General features: G+C 47.5%; 1 protein-coding gene across 1 annotated transcript in view; it reads right to left on the bottom strand.

The window, feature by feature from the left end:
- LOC101616892 (death associated protein) overlaps positions 1-20,069 on the bottom strand; it is a 41,529-nt gene extending 21,460 nt beyond the window's left edge. Inside the window, exons 1-2 of the mRNA XM_004652540.2 lie at positions 19,946-20,069; positions 10,511-10,607 (exon numbers count right to left, since the gene is read on the bottom strand). Coding sequence (XP_004652597.1) covers positions 10,511-10,607; positions 19,946-20,000 — 152 coding nt within the window. The 5' untranslated portion in view covers positions 20,001-20,069. The remainder of the gene's footprint in view (positions 1-10,510; positions 10,608-19,945) is intronic.
- Positions 20,070-22,017: the final 1,948 nt, after the last annotated feature.

Raw genomic sequence — 22,017 nt, 5'->3', positions numbered from 1 at the left:
AGTGTGGGGCTGTTATTAACTCGCGCCATGCTTCAACTACTTCCCAAAACATGCAGGCACTCATTCTCACGTCATTTTCTTTTCAACATGAAAGTCCCAGAAGAGACACAGATGTGCAAAGACACTGTACCACAGGCAACGATGCAGCCACCAATGCTGAGTGACCCATCTGCAGTCACCCAGGGGCCTCCTGGACAAAGACGCTGCTCACATACTGCTAACAGGCAGAGAGACGGGGAGCTTGCTCCCGAAGAATACTTGCAGCTAACCCGCCATGTTCAGTGTCATGAATGCAGGTTAGGGCTAAAAAACAAGTTGTCAAGACTAAAATACAAGAGTCAAGCTCAGGCCCAATGTAAAACTGGCTCTGTTGCTGGGTGTTGGTCCCAGGGACTCAGGCTGCCAGGCTCTGGAAAGGCAAGCTCTGAAAAACCTCAAAGACACCTGGGACACCCTCCTTTCTCTGCCTTGGACTTGTGGGGCTTCCAAAGATGCTAGCTGTCCTGACCTGCCCCTCTGCTCTTTCTCCTAGCTAGCTTGTTCCATCTAACACCTCACGGACTCTGCTTTGCCAGAGTTGGCAAACTCTGCCTCCTTTCCGCCTGCAATCATATTTGGAACTCTGGTCTAAGAAAACCAAATTCCTCATTTTTCAGCAGTCGCTGTTTGGGTCCTGAGGACCCCACCCTTCCCACTGAAGGCAGGTCTTTTCCTCTTCCAGTCATAAGGAGCTTTAGTTGAGTCACTGGCTTCCACCCTGACTCAGGCTTCCTCCCCATTTCCTGCCTTTGCCTCTGCCTTGGGAACTTTCTGTCAGTGGCCTCTGAAATCAAGTGTCCACCTCTTCGTCTCCAGTGTTAAGGTACAGATGATGCCTATGTCTACCTTAGTTTTCCTGGCTCCCAGGCTCCTGTCTCTGAGATGTCAGCATCCCAGAACAGTGAATGACGTGGAAGCCGGTGCCACTGCAGAGCCACGACAGACATCATCCTGGTGAGAAAACCACAAAGTCGAGTATCACCTGAGGTGGACGGAAAAACAGACGCTCCTAAAATGATAATGGATGGAAACCGGCACTAGGAATGCAATCCTTCTGCTGAAAAGATGATCCTGAATGCTGAAGTTACAGGCAGACCTGCATGCAGGCAGTCTCCACATAATTCCCCTCAAGTGCTGCAAAACCTCACGGCACAGGAGAGCGGCAAGCACCCCGCAGTCACGCCACTCAGCGCCAAGCCAAGCCAGAGGCCGCCAGCGGCTGCCTGCATGACGTGGGCTCTTCTCCACTGAACCTCTCAATCATACAATGGTATCTCTTCAGCTCTCTGGAGGGATGTGAAGACAAAAATGACTAGAGAGGAGCTGGTCTGAAAGGTCGCTTGCATGTGCCATTTTCTGACCATCAGACTTTGGATGTTGAACTACTCTTCACAATCTGGGATAATCCTCTAAAGTCATACATTCTCCTCCAAGGCCTGGGAAAAGTGATGTAATTATGAACACACTGGGCAGCAAACCTTTCAAGCACGTATGGTTTCACCCACCGCTGAAGCTTTGGATGTTTTTTCCCCTATGTGAACTTTCTGAGCATGATACTACCCTCAGCACTCCACGGTGCTTCACCTTTAATGACTACACCCTGTCCCAGGGGACACAGACAAGCACCTTCTGAGTGTGACACTGCCCTCAGCACTCCATGGTGCTTCACCTTTAATGACTGCACCCTGTCCCAGGGGACACAGACAAGCACCTTCTGAGTGTGACACTGCCCTCAGCACTCCATGGTGCTTCACCTTTAATGACTGCACCCTGCCCCAGGGGACATAGACAAGCACCTTCTGAGTGTGACACTGCCCTCAGCACTCCACGGTGCTTCACCTTTAATGACTGCACCCTGTCCCAGGAGACACAGACAAGCACCTTCTGAGTGTGACACTGCCCTCAGCACTCCATGGTGCTTCACCTTTAATGACTGCACCCTGCCCCAGGGGACACAGACAAGCACCTTCTGAGCGTGACACTGCTCTCAGCACTCCATGGTGCTTCACCTTTAATGACTGCACCCTGCTCCAGGGGACAGAGACAAGGAAAATTCAGCAAGTGTCCTGCTGAGATGCCCAAGAGGATAAAAAAGCTTCTATCAGGTATGGGCAGTATTGGCCCATTCACCTGCTTCCACCAGTTACAAAGTCAAAAGTGATCAAGTTTATAGGCCTCTCAGCTAAGTATTAGTGATCTGCCAGGTATCTTCAGAGTGCTATGCACTAAGACAGCTGAAGTCAATGGATTTATTTTAAAAGGTGTCTACTGGGACTGGAGAGATGGCTCAGTGGTCAATGCATCTGCCTGCAAAGCCTAATGTCCTGTGTTCAATTCCCCAGGACCCATGTAAAGCCAGATGCACAAAGTGGCTCCTGCATCTGGAGCTCCTCTTGCAGTGGCTAGAGGTCCTGGCATGCCCATACACGCACACACTCTCTCTCCTTACAAATAAACAAGTATGTTTTTAAATGACCTTATCATGCCCTCCAACACTCATACCCCACTGTAGAAGAGGCGATGGGTAAAATGAAAGAGCAAAGGTGGGAAGGAGAGTTCTGAAATCCTTGCTTCTAAGCACAAGGTGCCCGTGGTGTTCAAGACCTCACTGTGGCTGACACTACCCAGGCAGGACCTGCATGATAGGCGGAACATGATGGCATCGCAGCAGGAGAGAGACGAGTGGAAAGAAGGGACTCAGTGTAGGGGCAGAAGGGTGTGGGAGAAGGGAGGGTGTGGGAAGGGATGATGGCCATGATATAGTGTCTATATATATTGAGCTTGTCCAAAAAGTTAAAAAAATAGAAAGGGTTGAAAAGTTTCAGACAAAGTAGTTTTAATGCAATAAACCCAACAAAGGGCTCTTATTTCTATGTAACTATTATATATCTTGTTCTATAAAACCTGACCGTTAGCAAGTGGCTTCAAACTTAGCCCACACATTTATGGCAAGAAAACATTTCTGATACACAGGGCAACCTTTGCAGTTGCCACAAACAAGAGTGGACAGGCCATCCACAGTATGGACATGCAGAGCATGATGGTGTGAGGTACAGCTCCAGCCTCACTGCCTTCTCCCTCCCTCCACCAAATAATGCGCACTCTCCTAGAGCCAAGGGGCGAGCAGTCAGCAGCTGAGAAACTAATATGTGACTGTTGGTTTCCACGTCTGCTGTGGTGTCATGGTTATATGAACAGCCCATTCTGGCTTCCTGAGCCATCCCCAGATCCAAAGCAGGCAGCCAGGTCCTTTGCCATATGGGGCACCCGTATGCTTCAACACTGTGTAGAGTGGAGGCTCCATTTGCTAACTGCCAGCCTCAAATCTTCCTCTGTGCCCACCTAACAAGAGGAGAATCAGGTTGGATGAGGAGGATGCCCATGACTTCTAGGGCACAAAGCGACTGTGCCACACGTCATATCTGCTCAATATTTCTGCAACGCACATAGTTACAACCTTATTGATTATGCTAAAATACATACCTATGGGTGGCAGAAGAAATGTGTAGCTCCGGAGATGCAAAGCAATCAGTGATGGAGGTGGTCCCCTATGTTATGAATGCTAAACATGAAGATGCAACCTATTTACACTTCCTTTTCCCTACGTAAAGAAACAAACTACAGCTAATTAAGTCTACCACTATCGACCATGTAGACTGTTTCATCTGCCCGTAGGCTGCCCCTCACCTGGCTCCGTCTTGAGAACCCTAAGGAGGCAGCTGTGGTCATACACCTTCCCCAGCCCCACGGACTCAAGTTCCTTCACTTGCTTTCAGCATCTTGCAACATATATGTGTGTGTGGCTATGTGTGGAGGAAGGGTTAACCATGACATTTTCTCAGTTTATCCTTGACAGATCCCAATGCCTGCAACTGTGCTCAAATGTACTGGCTCGCTGAGATAACTTCCAGACCAGGCAGTTATGGAAGAAGAGATATTTATCGAAGCTTGCAGACCCAGGAGAAGTTCCATAATGGCAAAACAAGCTGACCTGCTCTAACAGGACCAGGCATAGAGGGAGAAGCCACAAGCCAAGGCAAAAGCCACACCATACAGCACGCCTCAGGATCTCCAGGTGGAACTAGGCACTTTGCATATCTTTAGTTTGGAAATCTCAAACCTACCACCACACCTTAAGATTCACCCAATGCCGCCTCCTCCAGCCAGGTGGCTGCAGATCCAAACTACAAACTAATAAAACACTGGATATATTGAGGGCCATCTATTTAAACTACTTCAGAAGGTATTATCAATTACATTGTCCCAGTTTATCCTTGATAGATCCAAATACCTGGAACTGTGCTCAAATGTATTATAAATGAATCCAAATTAATTTTTACAAAATAGCTTATGAAGACACTAAATTAAAAAATAATTTTAATGCAGTTAACTCAACAAAGGCCTCTTGTTTCTACGTAATTATTCGATGTTATGTATAATGTGTGTTAAAACCATACTGTGTGTGATAATGTATATAACATATGCCATTATATATTATATACCAGAAAATTACTCCCAGGATAGTATTAATCAAATACACACCCAAGTGAGCAGGAAGAAAAGGAAGAGCTCACACTTCTGTTCATTAACCATGTGATAAACACCACTGGTCTAATCAGAAGTGACAGGAAGCATCCCTTCTCCTCACACCTGAAATTACCCAAAGGTCATTAGAGATTTAGATTCACATCTTGAGTCATTAATGAGAAACTTTACCTCAAGGTTATGCAGACCTTGAATGATTATTAACATTTAAGATATTGCTGATTTCACCTTTGTCTGATAGGATGCCATCCATTTTGCATACACTTTTTAAAATATTTTATTTATTTATTTATTTGAGAGAAAGAAAGAGGCAGATGGAAACATAGAATAGGCATGCCAGGGCTTCCAACCAGCACAAATGAACTCCAAATGCATGCACCACCTTGTATATCTGGCATTACATAGGTACTGGGGAATTGAACTGGGGTCCTTAGGCCTTGCAGGCAAGTGAGCAATCTCTCCAGCCCATATGTTTTGTAATTTGTAAGACGGTAGCAGCTGAGTTGGTTTGTTTGCACATGGTAATAATACCACTACCAGGAGGCTGAGACAGATCTCAGGCTACACAGTGAGACTGTGTCTCAAACAAGAGTCACAACAAAAAGGAACATAACACACTGAAAATGAAGGCAGCAAAGCCTTAAATGGAAGAGCTGTCTGACCAAATTTTAGGGCCTCCACCCTGGCACAGAACAGCCACCCAGTTTGGATGCCAGGCTGCTGCAATGTTCAACCTGGGCAGCAGCAAGCAGGGCACAGCCGAAAGAGGGTCATCTGCACCAAAGCAGACAGTTGAAGTCTCTGCACTGGCAGAGCCTTTGCATGTCAGGGGCTGGGCAAGGACAACCAATGACTGGAGGGTGCTGATGGATGGAGGGTCTGCCATGGGGTGAAACGTGTTCTTTCAAAGGACGTAGGTTAAAGCCCTAGTCCCCGGGACTGCAGGATGTGCCTTATTTGGAAACAGGGTTGTTGCAGATGTACTAAAATGCTACATGCCCAGGAGTTACAGGATACTGACACTGGGGCAGCTCCCTCTCCAGCACCATCTCAACAATGCCTTGCCACCTCCTTCAAGCTCAGCTTCTGGCTTCCGGAGTGGAGGTCATGCAATTCTATGCTTTAGCCCACACGATGTAGGGTACATTGTTACCACAACCAAGGAAAGGAGGACCCTACTTCTGAAGAGAGGCAGCCAGCCTGCAGTCATGCCCTGGTGGCTATGACAGTGCCTGCACGCCTGGCGCTCTCACAGGATGGATCGTATCCCAGAAGGTGGATAGGCACTGCACTGCACCTGCCTCCTGACTGCTGGTGGATGACACCTAACAGCCACCAAGTGTACAGCTGATGCTGTCTACTCGCTAGGGAGGCGGGGCCCTCTGCTGGCTCTACTAAACTTCTGAGTGGCCACAGGCAAAATGATGACCACTGTCCTGCAACGGGGCATCTGGACAGGAATCGAGACAGAAACTTGCTGGTGTGCACAATGATGACGACGCATTACCAACCCCTAATGTACCTGCGTATTTGGAACACTGGTGTACAATCCAAGTAGGCAACACAGGCAGGAACTGCTGGCCAAGAGCAGCCCGTTTCCCCACACTCCTTACCAGGGCAGAGACCGCTGCTCATTACTATTTGATGCTGCGAATGTGTTTGTTCTTCCTGTACAGGCATTTAACCCACAAACAGGTGACGACCACTGACCCCTTGTAAGGGCAAGTGTATGTCACACAAGCTCCTGGACACAGGGCGCCTGGGCCTGGGCTGTGGCTCTGGGATCTGTGGCCAGCTGTGTACCAGCTCCTGGTCCGCTGTTGCTGGGCAGAACAACACTGAGCTTACAGTGTTCTGGCGCTCACATCTACGCGTGTCACGGAGGAAAGGACACACGCTGTCCAAAGGCAGCTGATGCCCTAGCCTGGCACTTACTGGTTTACCACACGGAGTCAGTGAAGTTCAAACATGCAGATCACAGCCGGAAATAAGACTCCGCACACAAAACAATGACTCGGAAGCAGGCACACAGCTGTGGCATCTTTAGTTCTTAGCTCCCTGTTTCCTATCTTAACAATCAACATCGCTGAGAGAGCCATGAAAGCTGCCATGAAACACAATTTGGCATCTGTTAAGGGTTCATTTGTGATCTTCCAAAAAGGATTTGTTGAAGTCCTAAACCTTCCGTTCTCAAAATGTAACCTTATTGTGAAACATGGTATTGCAGAATTAGTTAAAATGCAGGCTCCAGGGTTAGCTCTAATTCCATACAGGGAGGAAATCTGGACATTGAGAAAGAGAAGAGGATGAAAAGAGATCCAAGGAGACACAAGGTCAAGGAGAAGGATTCAGGACGTGCATCGACAAGTTAAGGAACACCAGAGACGTCAGGTGCTGTGGAAGTGCCTGTGGGTTGGACAAGATAACCACCCTCTTGTTTCTGTGGGTCTCTGACAATTTCAGAAGTATATATAGTGTATTTTGATCATATTTATCCCTTCTTTTACCTATTCTTCCCCCTTCCCATTTCCACTGACCCCCTTTCTTCCTCTTTCCAACTACTCCCTAGTTTCATGCCCCATTTCTGTGACCAGTGGGTAGGTTAGTGGGGCTCGCGAGCACGGGCGACCCGGACGGCGGGCAGGCCCAGTGTCAACGCCCCGTGAGGAGCAAGGGGGGAGCCGCGCGAGGGGACGTAGACGAGCTCCTCCCCAGGCGCCTTCCCACCTCAGAACTGTACGAGGTAAGCGACCAGTGGCAGAGGAACCTCTCAGTGGTGTCACCCAGGAAACCTCCAACAGCGTAGCCACCTATGAACCCTGCCCCGCGCCACTTTCTGTAAGTAATCCCTTAAAATCATCACCAAGGTGGACTGGGGTGCAATGTTTTGGTCTGTCAGTGTCCTCCTTAAGTGAGGAGCATTCCCTAGGAAAGGTCACGTAGCACAAAGCAATCACCAGAAGCCACAGAAAGGCACAGAAGAGCCTCCCTCACTGGTGGTCCTCAGATGGAGCCGACCCCGCTGACATCTCAGAGTGAGGCAGCGCATTTCTGTTAGTTAAGCTAGCCGGTGGTGCATGGTACTTTATTAAGACAGTCCTAGGGAAGGACTGCCCTACAATAACAGCTCCTCCAGGCAAATGGGAAGAAGAGCCTCAGTTGCCAGGCTGGAGAGAACCAGTCTCTCCCTACACTTGCTAATTATAAAGGGTGAGGGCTGGGGATACACCTCCGTGGGAGAGTGCTTGCCTTGCATATATGAGGCCCTGCCTGGGTTCTACCCCAGAACTGCAAAACAAAACAAAACAAAGATTACAAAATAGTAACTTTACAGAGAAGACACTGGACAGACCCCGTCTTAATTAGGCTATCAAACCTAACATTAATAGTCACAAGATGTGGAGACATCATGTACAATCTGATGTAATGCACCTAGGACAATTTGTCCCTGTGTAGTATCCACGTCTCCCGGGTATGACCTGGTCAAGACAAGGGAAAGCAAGAAAGTCAAGATGAAGGACAGTCTATAAAATAAATGGCCTGTTCTCTTCAAACAGGTCATGAAAGACTAAAAAGGAAAAAAGGCTGGAGAACTGTTCTAGATCAGAAATGCCCAGAGAGATAACAAATGAAATTACCCCTCTAGGTTGGATCCTGAGACAAAGGGTCACATCTGAGGAAAGTGTGTAGACAAGGGATGGGCGGAAGGCTAACTCCTGACTGGGATCCATGTAATGGATCAGTAGTATTCCAGACACAAGTGCCATCTTGTGGGCATGTGCAACCTTGCACATTTGTGTCATGTGTGTCTGGCTCACATGGGACCTGGAGAGTTGAACATGAGTCCTTAGGCTTCGCAAGTAAGTGCATTAACTGCTAAGCCATCTTTCCAGCCCTCCATTTTGCTTTCTAAAGATACATCATTTGTATTTCTCTGATGAAAGTCCCTATCTTTTCTGTTTTTTCTTTTTTTGGGTTCTCAAAGCAGGGTATCACTCTAGTCCACACTGACCTGGAATTCACTGTATAGTCTCAGAATATCCTCAAACTCACGGCAATCATCCTACCTTTGCCTTCCAAGTGCTGGGATTAAAGGCATGCACCACCATGCCCAGCTAAAATTTCCTATCCTTTCACGCATTTTTTATAGTTTTAAATTCCCTTATGCTGAATATTAAACTGTTTCCTTTATTGAGTCCTAAGCCTTAAATTCCATTTCCTGCCTGCAATTTCTCCTTTACTATGAATGAAACTGCTATATCATCTTATTACATGCAACAGAAGGCTAGGGAAAATCCTCGCTTTCTTTAACTGGGTGGTTTCTGGGGTGGGATCTAGTACCTATGAGATTGTCAGCTAGTAACAATGGTGGAGCCCACTAATCTTCCACAGGCTAGTATATTCATCTTGGTTTAAACTCCTGGGCAGTATCTCATATATATAAATGCAGCCATCTCCAAACAACTTGGCAATATAGGAAACTGGTTTTAAATGTCTGGAAAATTATAAACTTGAAAAGAGTACAAGTCTTATTAACACTTCCAAGAAAATAAGTAGGAGTGAAGGTTGTGGGATGCCATCTAGTCATAACTTCTTTAAGGATCTGGTTGTTCATTTTCTCTGTAATCCATGCTCCATCAATGAATAAAGAAAAGCATGAGAAAAGAGTTGATAACCTTCAGGAGTAAAAAAAAAAAACAAAAAACAAACAAACAAACAAAAAACAACCCTTAGGATTATGATAATGAGGTGGTGAAATGGTATGCCAAGTGAGATTTGCAACAGGCTAACTGCCTGTTTTCTAAATTCTACAGAGAGCACATTTATTCTTCAAGTACAGACACGAGTAGGGCCTCACTCCAGCCAAAGTCCTGCTGCAAATGAGTTATCACCTCTTCGAGCGCGGCTGCAGAAGTCTAGGATCACGGGTTTGAGAAGCCCAGACCACATCGTGACAAGTTTATGTACAGAAGAATCCAGACATGTTTATGTTAATCAGAGACTTCAACATGTTAGAGGCTTGGGTTTTGAAGTTAGCCACTACCTGGCTAAGCATCATTGGGCTAGACAACTGCTGTAAGCCTTGCTTTCTTCATCTGCATAATGGACATAATACAAAATTATAGGTAATATTAATCCAGATGTGAAGCTCTAAGTACATGTCCAACACAAAACAGGAGCTGAAATGGGAAGCACAGTCTAGAAACTGCAGGTAAAACCGGATCCCAGCTCCCTGAGCTCTGCTACTTATCTGCTAGGTGCCCTTGGAAACGAACTTTACTCTTGGAACCACTGAAGAGTAGAGTCCGCGATGGGATAATAACCAATGAGCAACTCTGAATGGAGACGTACCACAAGAGTGCTGAGGTCCCATGCTCTGAGGTTGGAGAATGCCCAGAACAGAAGGATGCACTTTAAGAATCAGCAATGATTAGCTGGGTGTTGTGGATCACACTGTAATCCCAGCACTTGAGAGGCAGAGACAGGAGGGTTGAGATTGAGGCTAGCTTGGGTTACACAGAAAGATCTTGCTGCATAAGGAAAGTGTCAGTGACTACTATCATTCCTCAATCATCAGTAGAGATACGGGGGAGAGTGTGTTGACAAGTGAACTGTCACATAGGTTACTAGGTCTGGGGCAGGGCTCTGGAATTTGCACTGGCAACACAAGTCAATAGCTTAACAACATGCACAGAATTTTCCCATTCTGTACCTGCTCCCATTTGGTCACATGGCTCAAGCCTCACTGGAAAAGAGCCAAGATCACATCACGAGAACAGGAACACACACACCACAAGTGGCGCCTCTCTCATGTAGGGCAAAGATGCAGCCCACAACGTGGGAAACAGAAGCCGAGGGCGCATCAGAAGACAGCAAAGAGCAAAGGTCAACGTTTCACTGAGTGCGGCTCCTGCAGCCCTCCCACCTGGTGTTCTCACACTCCTGGTCGTCCTTGTCTTTCTCTTCCTTCGCATCTCCAGCATGGGGGTGCTTCTGCACAATTCGCATGCCGCCAGCTTTCACTGAAATGAAAACAAAGTAGGGTGTGATTTTGGCAAAGGTGGATCTGCCTAAGACCAGAAACCCTCTGGAAGGTTCATGGTCAACCTGAGTGGGCACTGGCCAGTCTGGGGATCCTGGCAGCGACCATCATGAATGAGGGCAGGACGGTGTGGCTTGGAAGGTCAGCATGGTACAACACTCAGTGCTCTTACACCGGGTCCTGCTAGAAACTCTCGCAGGACTCCTTTGACCCATCACCTGTCACGTCTCTCCTAACAACTGCAGTGAGACCACAGCATAAGCCATGTGACAAAGCAGCTGCTCGCTCACGTCTTGACCATCATCGGGATGTTAACAGGGCCATGTAGACCATGCCCAGTGGCCTTAACTTCCTCAGTGCCACTTACGCAGCCATGGATGATGCAGGACATCTCCTATGCCAGACTCAGTGTCCTGTCAAGGGCAGCAAAGGTGTTCAGAGCAATCTTCCCAATTCGTACTGTGAAACCTTACTATTGGTAGCTGTCAGTTTATCTTCTAAAATAACGTTAGATTAAATTCTTATAAAACAGAATCCATCTACTTAAGCTACATAATGCAGTGCTTTTGCGTGTATTAAGAGGTGTGTAATCGATTCTCATCACTCCAAGCAGACTCACACTTTCGCACAGTCATTCCATGTCTAGACCTAGCTCTGCTCCTGGTACTTGCTCATCTGAATTTGGGTATTCTGGACATTTAAGGCAGAGAAGGAGTTATTAAAATATATGGCATAGTGACTTGCTGTTTTCAGGTAGCGTTTTTATGGCTCACTTGTATTGCAGCATTTATCAAGACTTCATTCCTTCTTAATGGCAAAATACACTCCTTTCCACAGATGCACTACATTTTATTTACCCATTCATCAAGTGTTGGACATTTTGGTTATTCTCACTTTTTATTTATTTTAGTTTTTTCGAGGTAGGGCCTTACTCTTGCTCTAGTCCAAGCTGACCTGGAATTCACTATGTATTCTCAGGGTGGCCTCAAACTCAGTGATCCTCCTACCTCTGCCTCCTGAGGGCTGGGAACAAAGGTGTGTGCCACCATGGCGGCTTATTCTCACTTTTTAACTGTTATAACATTAACATTATTTTTCTTGTATATATTTTTGGACACATACATGGGAATGGCTATGTCACATAGTACCTCTAATTTATCCTGTTGAAAAATCACCAGACTACTTTACAAAACCAGAACATTTTTTACTTCCCATTAGGATGAGGGCTCTAATTTCTTTTCTTTTTTTGGATAAAAGCATTCATTTACTTGTGCTCATGCATGTGTGTCTATGTCTGTGTGCACACCTAGATCTCCTGATGCAGTGAACAAACACTACATGCGCGCACTGCTCTGTGACTGGCTTTCCAGGGATGCTGGGAATTTGGTCCCGGGCCAGCAGTCTTTGCGAGTGAGTCTTTGCAAGGACTCTCATGTCTGCACATGCGCACCCACCCTTGCTCGTGCCTCTCTTTGGCCACCTTTCAAGGCATGAAGTGGTATTCCCCTGTAGTCTGATTTGCATTGGCCACCTGGTTAATATGATTATGCTACTTTTCAAGGGAAGGTGGGACATGGAAATTCTAGGAAGGGTATGAGTGTGAGAAATGTCAGGGTGGACAAAAATCAAATGATTTTCAAGAGATTTCTGTGAGCCTTGAGTGTGCCAGCCCACACTGTGAAGCTTTGTTTGGAGAGCTGAAACATGCTATCTCCCCCAGATGTACCTGACGAGTATTCTTGGTTGTCTTGGTTAAGCACCAAAATGTTCCACGAAATATCAAGTACCAAACTGTTCCCTGAAATGGCCCTACGCTCAAAGCCCTGGCCTGACATGCAGAGTGCTTGCCCTTGCTGAAAAGAGCTTGTTCTCTTTTTTGTCTGCATCTAAAATGGACTCTTGTTGGCTAAGAGCAAAACTGGCTTTGGGCTATAATAAGCCATCTAACAGCCTTTTACTTTTAACCTATATATCTAAGCAGGAGTTACCTCCCAGTGACTAAGCTCAGAAGATCCACAGCCTCTACCACCAACCCTAGAGCTCAGACTAGGGTAAAGCCTGAACCTTCAGGAAAGATGTTCCCATTCTGCTAAAGCCCTCCTACAGGACACCTAAGCAATGTATTTGCTAAATGCACTGATTTATGACTTACTTTCCTCTGTGGCTATACTTCATATATTCTCTTTCACAGAAGAATATGCCATTCATGGCCACTTGAATTTGTGTTTCTGGGACATGGCCACTCATAACTGGCTCGAAATACTTACTTTCTTGTTTCCTATAAAGCGTAGTTGTTATTTTACATCACCACCAAATGGCTTTATCCAGACACAGAACAAGGATAGATGTCCTAAGATTGGTACATCTCAATGGCGAGAAAGCAGTATTCAGGTGTCTCTTGGCATGGGAAGATTTTTTTTCACTCTTGGCCCAGTACCTCAGAGAATCACTCTTTTTCCTCAGACAGCTCCTCCATATTCTACAGTACATTTGCATCTCTTGGTGCTGTCAACTTGTCTCTGGTCCTACTATGGAAGGCAGCTATGCTCCCCACTACCACCAACCCCACACATCTGGTCCTAATTTGGACGGGCCCTGTTGAGTCAGAGAAGTACAGGACAGGTTCACAGAACTAACAAGCAGAACGGAGAACAGGCTCCGTCTTCTCTGGCCTGGGCCTCAGAAAGGCAACAAGGCAGGCTTCACATCATTAGCAGCGGCTGCAGCTGTTGAGAGGAAAAGGGGGAAATGGGGAGCAAGGAGTGTAAGGGGCTGTATTTAAAACAGGACATCTGTTGATCTGGGATTAGAACTTAAATCTTCCTCTGTCCACCTTTCAATACAGAAAGACTGTTCTACTGCGCAAAGAAGAAAATACCTTGTTCAATAATCCTCTCAAACTCTGCTTTTTATCCTAGCACTTGATTTCCAGTCATTTTATGTTTATCGAGTTTATCTTTTGTCTTTACTTCATCATGCCTTTGTCTAGTCTTCCCTTGCAGGGGCCTTACTCGTCCCATTTCATACGCTCACAACTCCACACCAGCTACGCTGTTATCTGCGGTGGCCGGGGATCTGCCGCTGCTGGCTGTGGATCTGCCGCTGCTGGCTCTTGTTCCTTGGCTGGGTGACTGTAGATCACTGTTTGTCTTCAAATGTGAGGATCCTGTGGGGCCCCTAGTATAACTAGCAAGCCTTTGTAGAGAGGTTGTATTTGTTTCTGTACTGGTGCCTAAATATCTGCTGTCTGGCTTTCTCGGTGTAGAAACTGTCAGCGCAGATGCGATGGTGTGAACATGGAGTGTCTCCCAGCCTCATGCGTCAGGAGCTCTTGACCCTCAGGGAGACTGTGGAACTCTGGGGACAGGAATTAGGAGTGGGCTGGGTTTGGGTTCTGACCTGTCTCCTGACCTGCCAAGCTGTCAAGGGCCTCTACCGTACACCCTGGACCCTTTCCTGCGTGACAGGCTGACACCGGAGCCAGCCTAAAGCATACTGCACTCAAGTGCTTTCTTCCAGGTGTTTAGTCACCATGACAAGAAAAAGAACAGCAACACCACACAATGTCAATTTGAATTCAACCCACAACAGAAGCCTACCGCTGCTTACAAATTCCCAGAGGCTTCTGCCTCACCTCGAGCCAAAGCTAACACAGTTCAGCGACTTGCCACCCTACTGTGTTGCTGAGGTCCAGGGTCTGGGGGGTCTTCTTCCCCATACAGGTGGACCCAAGTCTCACGCCATCTAAATTTCAGAGCCTTCTTTTTTCCTTTGTCCCTAGAGATTTTCCTCACTTTGAATTCATAATGAAACAAACAATTCTGAGTTCTGTTTATGCAGTTTGCCATCCACTGAGAAATGGACATTGAAATTAAAACTCTGCAGTATGTCAGGTGATATGAGAGTATTTTACTCTTGAAATGTAGGGTCTAAGACCTGTTGATGACTGTGACAAAAGAAAAGAGCCTTAAACTGGCCCATAAAATGTTCTCTCCTTCCTCTTCCTCTACCCCATACCTACCAGGCACTGATGAAGACCCTGATAACCCCCAAATACATGTGCTAATTTCCTAATGTTTGTAACTTTAGTTTGTGACCATACTTAGAGATTGGACCTTTAATGAGTTTAGTTGAAATTGGGATATGTTCTAATTCGAGGGAACCAGTGTCCTAATGAGAAGAGGCAGACATTAGGGATGTACATGCATAGAGAAAGGCCAGCTAAGACCCTCCCACAGGGAGGTTTCAGGGAAACCAATGCTGCCAACGCCTGACCTTGGGCTTCCAGCCTTCAGAACCATGAGTAAGAAATGCCTGCTGTGAGCGCCCAGCTGTGGGGTTGTTACAGCGACCTTAACTAACTGTTGCAGTTGCCCATTTATAAAACCGTCTTTGTAGCCAGGCATGGTGGCACACGCCTTTAACCCCTGTACTCACAAGAGGCTGAAATAGGAAGATTTCTGTGAATTTCAGGTAAGCCTGGGCTAGAGTGAGACCCTACCTCCAAAAACAATAAAAGAAAAAAAAATCAAGAGTCATTTCAACTTGGCAGAAATAAAACTTTGACACTCTAACTTTGACATGTAAACTCAGATACTTTGACACTTTATAAACCACATTAGTGAGTGTATAGAATGGATGTTTTATAGTGACTGAAAACAAATGGGACTATGCAAATTCCTGTGAAGAGAAGTGGTATCAAGTATCAAGGTGACATTTGAAGTGATCAAGTCTTTGGAAGCTCTTCTGAAGCAGCCAGTCCACTTCTCTGTTGAACTAAGTTCAGTGTCAGTGCTCAGTCACCCAGCATTAGCACTTTCATTTAATTCAGATTCTGAACACAATTAACTTCATTAATTTCTCTCAGTATGTTTAGTGATTAATGCAGCAATAACAGTGGTAATAATAATAACTCAGGGCCGAGACAGATTCACTTTAACTTGCCATTAAGCCAAAAAAAATGACAACACATAATCATTGTGATTATCACTGTATCTAAAATTCTCCATATGTAAAACTAAAACAGACTTATTTGCAAATATAAATTCTTTATAAGAGATGTGAGAAAAAAGAATTCAGATTTTTGTTATGCTAGTGGTTATTAAAAGAGAGGTGCAAATTTAAAGGATGACAAGCTTCTTTTTAGCCATGGTTAAGGCACGAGGCCTGCACCTCTGAGTTCAAAGCCCATGCCTGTCCATGTTTGTGTGAATGGGTGAGCACGCAGGTACACGTGAGCCAGAGCGAGCTGTTGAGGCTCTCAAACCTCAGGGCCACTGGACCTGCAGAAAGAGTGTCAGCTAAGAACGGAGTGAAACTTCTCCAAAGGGTCTGGCAGTCAGGATGTGCTCAGCTACTAACCCTATAAAGTAGGCACCGAAAAGAGGACTATGCACTTGGGCGGGCCTCTGCACAGTCAAATTCTTGGTGCTGGAAGGCCTCCTCACTGTGGAGATGACAGAGCTGTGGTTGCTGAAGAATGGGGGGCACCCACACAGCACGTGCCCACTGTGGGGTTGACTAGTGACCAGCGGGCAACCACCAGTACGTTATGGAAGGAAGCTACCAGACTCCCCAATCCAGTAAGTCTGCCATTTCTGCTAGTGTTTGTTATTTTACTATTTATCTTGGTCACATGTCAAGCCCTTCCCTGCCCAAGTCCTACTTCACAATCCCACAGTGAGACACTGCCTGAGGCAGGAGGGCCCAAGCCAGTTGCTCCAGGCAGAGCCTGAAAGGGCTTGGACCAGGCAGATGGAGGCAATCTGCACCCTTAATCACTGGGAATCCTTCAGGGAATCCAGCAAGGAGGCTCTGAGAGTGATCCAGTGATGGCCTATGGCGGGTCCTTCCAGAGGAAAGAGTATGTTTGGATGGAAAAGCCCTCTGCAGAGCCACTTCCTGCCCAGACAGGAACGCAGACAAGCGTCTACCTTGTCAGACTCACAGAGTCCCAAGTTTGCTTTCTGTTTCTAACAATGGAATAGCCTGGATAATCTGAAACACTTCCTGCAGGAAGGTAATTCAGTGTGAGTTATCACCCACAGCCTCTTAAATGCATCCTGAAGTCATGTCTGACTGACTGGTGTAACAGAGAATGGAATTATGTGTTACTAAAATCAGCAAAGTAGTCTATTTCCCATTTTGCCTGAAATAAATACACCCATGCTTATATTTTCATTTGACTTCGTTTTAGGGGGATGTGAAATCTACTCTTGAAAGAGAATCTTATATAAAATTAGTAACATTCAAAGCTATCACAAATCAGACTCATGAGACCTGATGGATGCATGGTTTTGGCACCCTTAAGAAATATGTGTTGGGGAGACAAGGCCAAAGATACTTATCCATTATTACTGCTAAAACAAAGAGACTGGCAGAAAGGAGTAACCACGTGGCTTGCAATTATGTCCTTCCGTCTGCTGTTAGAGGAAACAGAACCTCACTAGTTCTAAGTGCGTATCTGGTTTTGCAGTAACTCTGAGGAAACGAGTAGTGTCACTCCACTTCTGTGCAAGCATGATGCAGTAGAGCAGCGGTGGGGCCTGAAATCACTAAGACTAGATGGCTTTTGGGAAGACACATGCAGAACATGATGTAGCAAGGAACACTGGGAAGGCACAGCGCCTTCCTTCCATAGTCTTGGGTCTTGACAAACTGTCTCAAGAGTACGTTGGGAGGTGGCAAGGAGCCAGTCCTCTGCCAGGCTGCTGACGCCCTAAAGGGCTAAATCCCATCAGGTCAGACTTCTAATAACTGTCTCAGAGGAGGAGGCAACAGAAACTCCCAACAGCTCAACCATGTTTCGAAATGGCGCTGTCCTTAGTATCTGATGGTGAGTGCTAATTTAATAAGTGTTGGGTGCTTAGAACTGTGCTGGCATGACTGAACAAGCTCTAGTCTCCACTCCATCATTCTCTCCTTAAACAAGCTGAAGGGACTACTGCACACTAGTGACCACGGGAGAGAGCTGACACGGATGCTCACGGCCTGCTATAAGGGAGGTGGGAGACAGCCCTGAGGGAGTTCTCTTGTGTTAGGCACAGTGCCAGGCCCTGGGGATAAAGATGTAATGCCTGTCTAGAAGCCAGGACAGAAGAGAAAGACAGTGGGGAGGTTTGTGCAGTAAGGGGAACAGGGTCACTGTGAGGAAGTGCGGGAGTGGAACTGGTCCAGATAGCAGGAAAGACAGAAAACAGCAGTCACAGTAAGAGAATTTTATTATTTCCAACTGAGGATTTAAACACAAGTCTGTTATCCAAGTAAGCAATTAATAAAAGCCTTCCCAAAGTTTCTAAAGCAGTTATTTGACTTATCTTTTACTAAAGTGGATGGCCCTTTCTTCTTGCAAACATTTACTCGCAGAATCACCTAATACCTGGTAGCACCAGACTAAGCAAAGCACTGAGGCGTCCTGTGACAACAGGCTTGTGGGACACAGGGTCTTCTGCAGACAGGGACGCAGACATCCATAAGGCCCTGCTGAGAACAGCAGCCTAAAACCGCTTATTTCTGTTTTTTGGTTTGGGTTTTTTTGTTTTGTTTTGTTTTGTTTTGTTTTTTTTTTTTTGTCGTTTCTCCCCCACACCCCCCAAGGAAAGGTCTCCTTCTAGCATAGGCTGACCTGGAATTCATCATGTAGTCTCAGGCTGCCCTGGAACTCACAGAGATCCTCCTGCCTCTGCCTCCCAAGTGCTGGTTAAGATTTAAAGCCTTGGAAGATGCTGTGGGGCAGCCACACAAACACTCTCCGCAGACTGAAGAACCTGTCCTAACCGACCAGCACCTATCAGTGAGAGTAACTACCCCCAGGGGCTCTGATTCTGTGGAGAGGTGGGGAGAAAGACAGCAAGAGTCACAGCAACAAAGACAGCTCAGTCCCACCCAGTGGCGTGCCCAGAGAAAGATCATCTCCTTGGCCCAGCGTCACATTTCAAGTGAGGTAACCTGAGGCCCCAGAGAAGTGCAGTGATGAGTATAAGAATTTGGATTACAAAGTCATGGCTACATAAGCACAAATAAGTTGCCTTCTCTCTCAGTACGCATAAAATGTGTTATTTCATTTCTAATACAAAAGCCTAGTGGTTTACAATGCAAAGAAAAATCAGAATTCTCCATGAAATTTCTCCCAGGGAGTTAGCATGTTTAATCTTAAATACCTCCATATGGATATGAATCTGTGTACAATTTAATTACTGCTACTTTGATTTGGTATCATTCCAATATGTACAGTTAATGAACTCATTTATCCTGACAGAAAAGACCCCATCAGGCCCACTGCTGCACGGTGACCCTGGGGGTCAGCATAGATCAGCTGGCAGCGGGACTCACACGGCAGCTTCAGGAATTAAAAGGGCCCTTTCTTAAAGGAATTCCTTCTGAGAGTTGCCTTTGTTTGGTTGTTAATTGAGGTTTAACCCCAGGCCCCAAGTGCTCTGCCCCCAACAGCGCCCTGCCCCCATTTCACAGCAATAGAAGATAAAAATCTGGCAAAGCCGAGGACCTTTCCCATGCTTCACTCTGGGCAGCTGGGCTGTCGAGAGGCTCAGTCATCACTGGTAAAGGACTGCTCCTCTTCCCTGGGAGGCGGCGGGGCATTCCGAGCCTGGGGTCGGGAACAGAGGCCGGACATTAAGCGGCAGATGAGGCCCCAGGCAGCAAGCCGGAGCGGGACGTTTCGGTTACTGAAGTCTGAGTTCGCAGCACTAGAGCTTGCAATGAAGACCCTACAGGACACCTCGGCGTGACTGGCTTTGGGGACCCGCGGCCTTCGACCCCACCCACCGGTGTCCGTCCCTGTGCACCAACTGCCATTTTTAAGGGCAGCAGGAATGGAAACTGACCACTGAGGACCAAGTGGCCAGACCAAGCAGGAACTCCGGGCAGAGGCCGCAGCAAGGGACGCAAGGGATGCTTCCATTCTAGTCTACGAGAAATGTGACTCTTCCCGGGACTTAACTTCCTTGGCTCAGAAGTTTAGATTTGTCTTTAAAAAGTATTAAAAAAGAGTAAAAATACTTCCGATACACAGCTGGGTGTGAAGTCAAGTGTGGGCCAAAGAAGTCCAGGTGAGTGGGGAGCGATCCAGATCCCTTCGGCTGCTTGGGGGGCGGCCTACCGGCGCTCATCCCCGGACCCGGCGTCGCCGCGCTGACACGCGCGAAGCCGCCCAGCGGGCCGCGCACGCCGCCCCTCGCGTCGCGCAAGTCCGCGCCTAGGCCGCGGCAGGGCCCGGTCACCGCCACGATCACGGCCCCGGTCGCGGCCCCGGCCCCGCCCCCCGCCCGGCCCGGGAGAAAAGTGGGAGCGAGTCCGTACCGGCCGGCAGGTGTCCGCCTTTGGTCTCCAGCTTCCCTGCTGGAGGCGAAGACATGACGGCGCGGGCCCTACGTGCGCTGGACGGCGGAGAACGGCGGGCCCGGACGGTGGCGGGCGGCGCGGTCTCCGGGAGCCGGACGGCGGGGACGCGGCGGGCGGCGGGCGGCGGGCGACGGAGCGCAGGGCGGCGGGACTCGCGCGCGCCGGCTCAGGGGGCGTGGCCACGAGCGCCGACGTGGCGAGGCCCCGCCCACCCGCGGCGTGCGCGCGACGTCACCGCACCTGCGCGGAGCATGCGCCGTGCGCAGCGCCACGTAGCGCGCCGGGCGGCCTGGGTCCCGCGGGAGGCGGGGAGGCGCCGGCCGCCCGCGTGCTCGGCTCGCGGCCCAGCGGGAGGGACTCCCGGGGCCTCGGGGATGGCTCGCCGTGGTCCTGGCCGCTCTGACTCTGCTCGCCAGGCTGGCTTCCCCTCTACAGTGCTGAACTGTTTAAAGAACGTGTTACCTGCCTGAGACAGTAAGAGGCAGATAGAGAGAGAGTGGGCGCGCCACGGCCTCCAGCCGCTGTGAACGAACTCCAGACAATGCACCGCCTTGTCCAGCCGGCGTACGTGGGTCCTGGGGAATCGAACCTGGGTCCTTTGGCTTTGCAGGGGAGCGTCTTAACCGCTAAGACATCCCTCCAGCCCCAGTTCTGAATTTTTCAGTATGCCAGATGTCAGCCCTGACTGTTATATTTGAGTCCAGGTAGTTAGAACAGAAAACATCTATTTGGCTTTCAGGGCTACAGGAGCGTGAGCTGAAGTACGCAAGAGCAGGCTTAATTTTCTTTTCTATTAGAATTGATGCCTGCAATGGCAAAGTCAATCCATTCGCGAAGGCACAAGTCTAGTGCTTGCATTAGGAATTGAGCTTCCGACACGGAAACTTTGGAGGACGCATATAGACTGCATGTTCATGAATACCAACTCTACCGACCACTTCGGCTGTCCTTGATCTGACTGAACTCCAGAAGCATACGTCCCACTGCCTCTTGGACTCTGCATTTGTGCAGCTCAGTGCTGCCCACAAGTTTTGGCATCAGGGCACAGACAGAAATGCATTTACTACATTTTGCTCTTTCATTCTCCCATCATATTTTTCTTATTCTCTCATTTTATTTTAAGATCGTCTAGGCTAACCTCGATTTTATTTTATTTTATTTTATTTTATTTTATTTTATTTTATTTTATTTTATTTTATTTTATTCATTTGAGTGAGTGAGAGAGACAAGAGAGGCAGATAGAGACTGGGCATGCCAGGGCCTTTAGCCACTGCAAACCAACTCCAGAGGCATGCACCACCTTGTGCATATGGCTTACATGGGCTCTGGGGAATCTAACCTGGGTCCTTTGGCTTTGCAGGCAAGTGCCTTAACCGCTAAGCAATCTCTGGCCTTCATTTTTTTTTATATAGCTGAGGCTGGCCTTTAACTCCTGACCCTTCTGCTTTTACCTCTCAAGTACTGTAATTATAGCCATGTGCTACCACACCAGGCTTCCCACAATTTCACTACCACAAATAGCCAAAGGCTAAGTAGCAGTCATGACGTAGTTGGTTTTTTCCTTGTATTTACATTAAACCTTGCAGCTCAGAAGAAAACCCTGTAATCAGCTGCGGAGCACCATGTGCATACGGGCATGGGTCTGCTGAGGTAGAAACCAGGGATACATTCCCAGCTCAAGGCCATCCTAAGAATTCTAGGAGGAACTGAATTACTGCCACTTTTTAAAAATTTCTTTCAGTTTTCTTTTTGACACAAATTTTGTTATGTAGCCCAGGTCTACCTTCAGCTCACAAGCAATCCTTCTGTAGCTGGCCACCTTGAACTCACAGCAAAGCTCCTGTCTCAGTCTCCCAAGTTCTGCATTATAGGCATACCAGTGATGAATACCAATACTTGAAGGAAGAGAGAAAACCTGAAGATAGTGACTTGGATTCCGAGTAGAGAGATGCCTTGAAAATACTGAGCCAGTTAATTTTATGGGGAGTTTTATGCATATGCCATGTGACTAAAACCTCATGTCTCAATAA

The sequence above is a fragment of the Jaculus jaculus genome, chromosome 13, assembly GCF_020740685.1.
Source record: "Jaculus jaculus isolate mJacJac1 chromosome 13, mJacJac1.mat.Y.cur, whole genome shotgun sequence".
In the NCBI taxonomy this organism is placed as follows: Eukaryota; Metazoa; Chordata; class Mammalia; order Rodentia; family Dipodidae; genus Jaculus; species Jaculus jaculus.
This window is presented reverse-complemented; position numbering and strand designations above follow the sequence as displayed.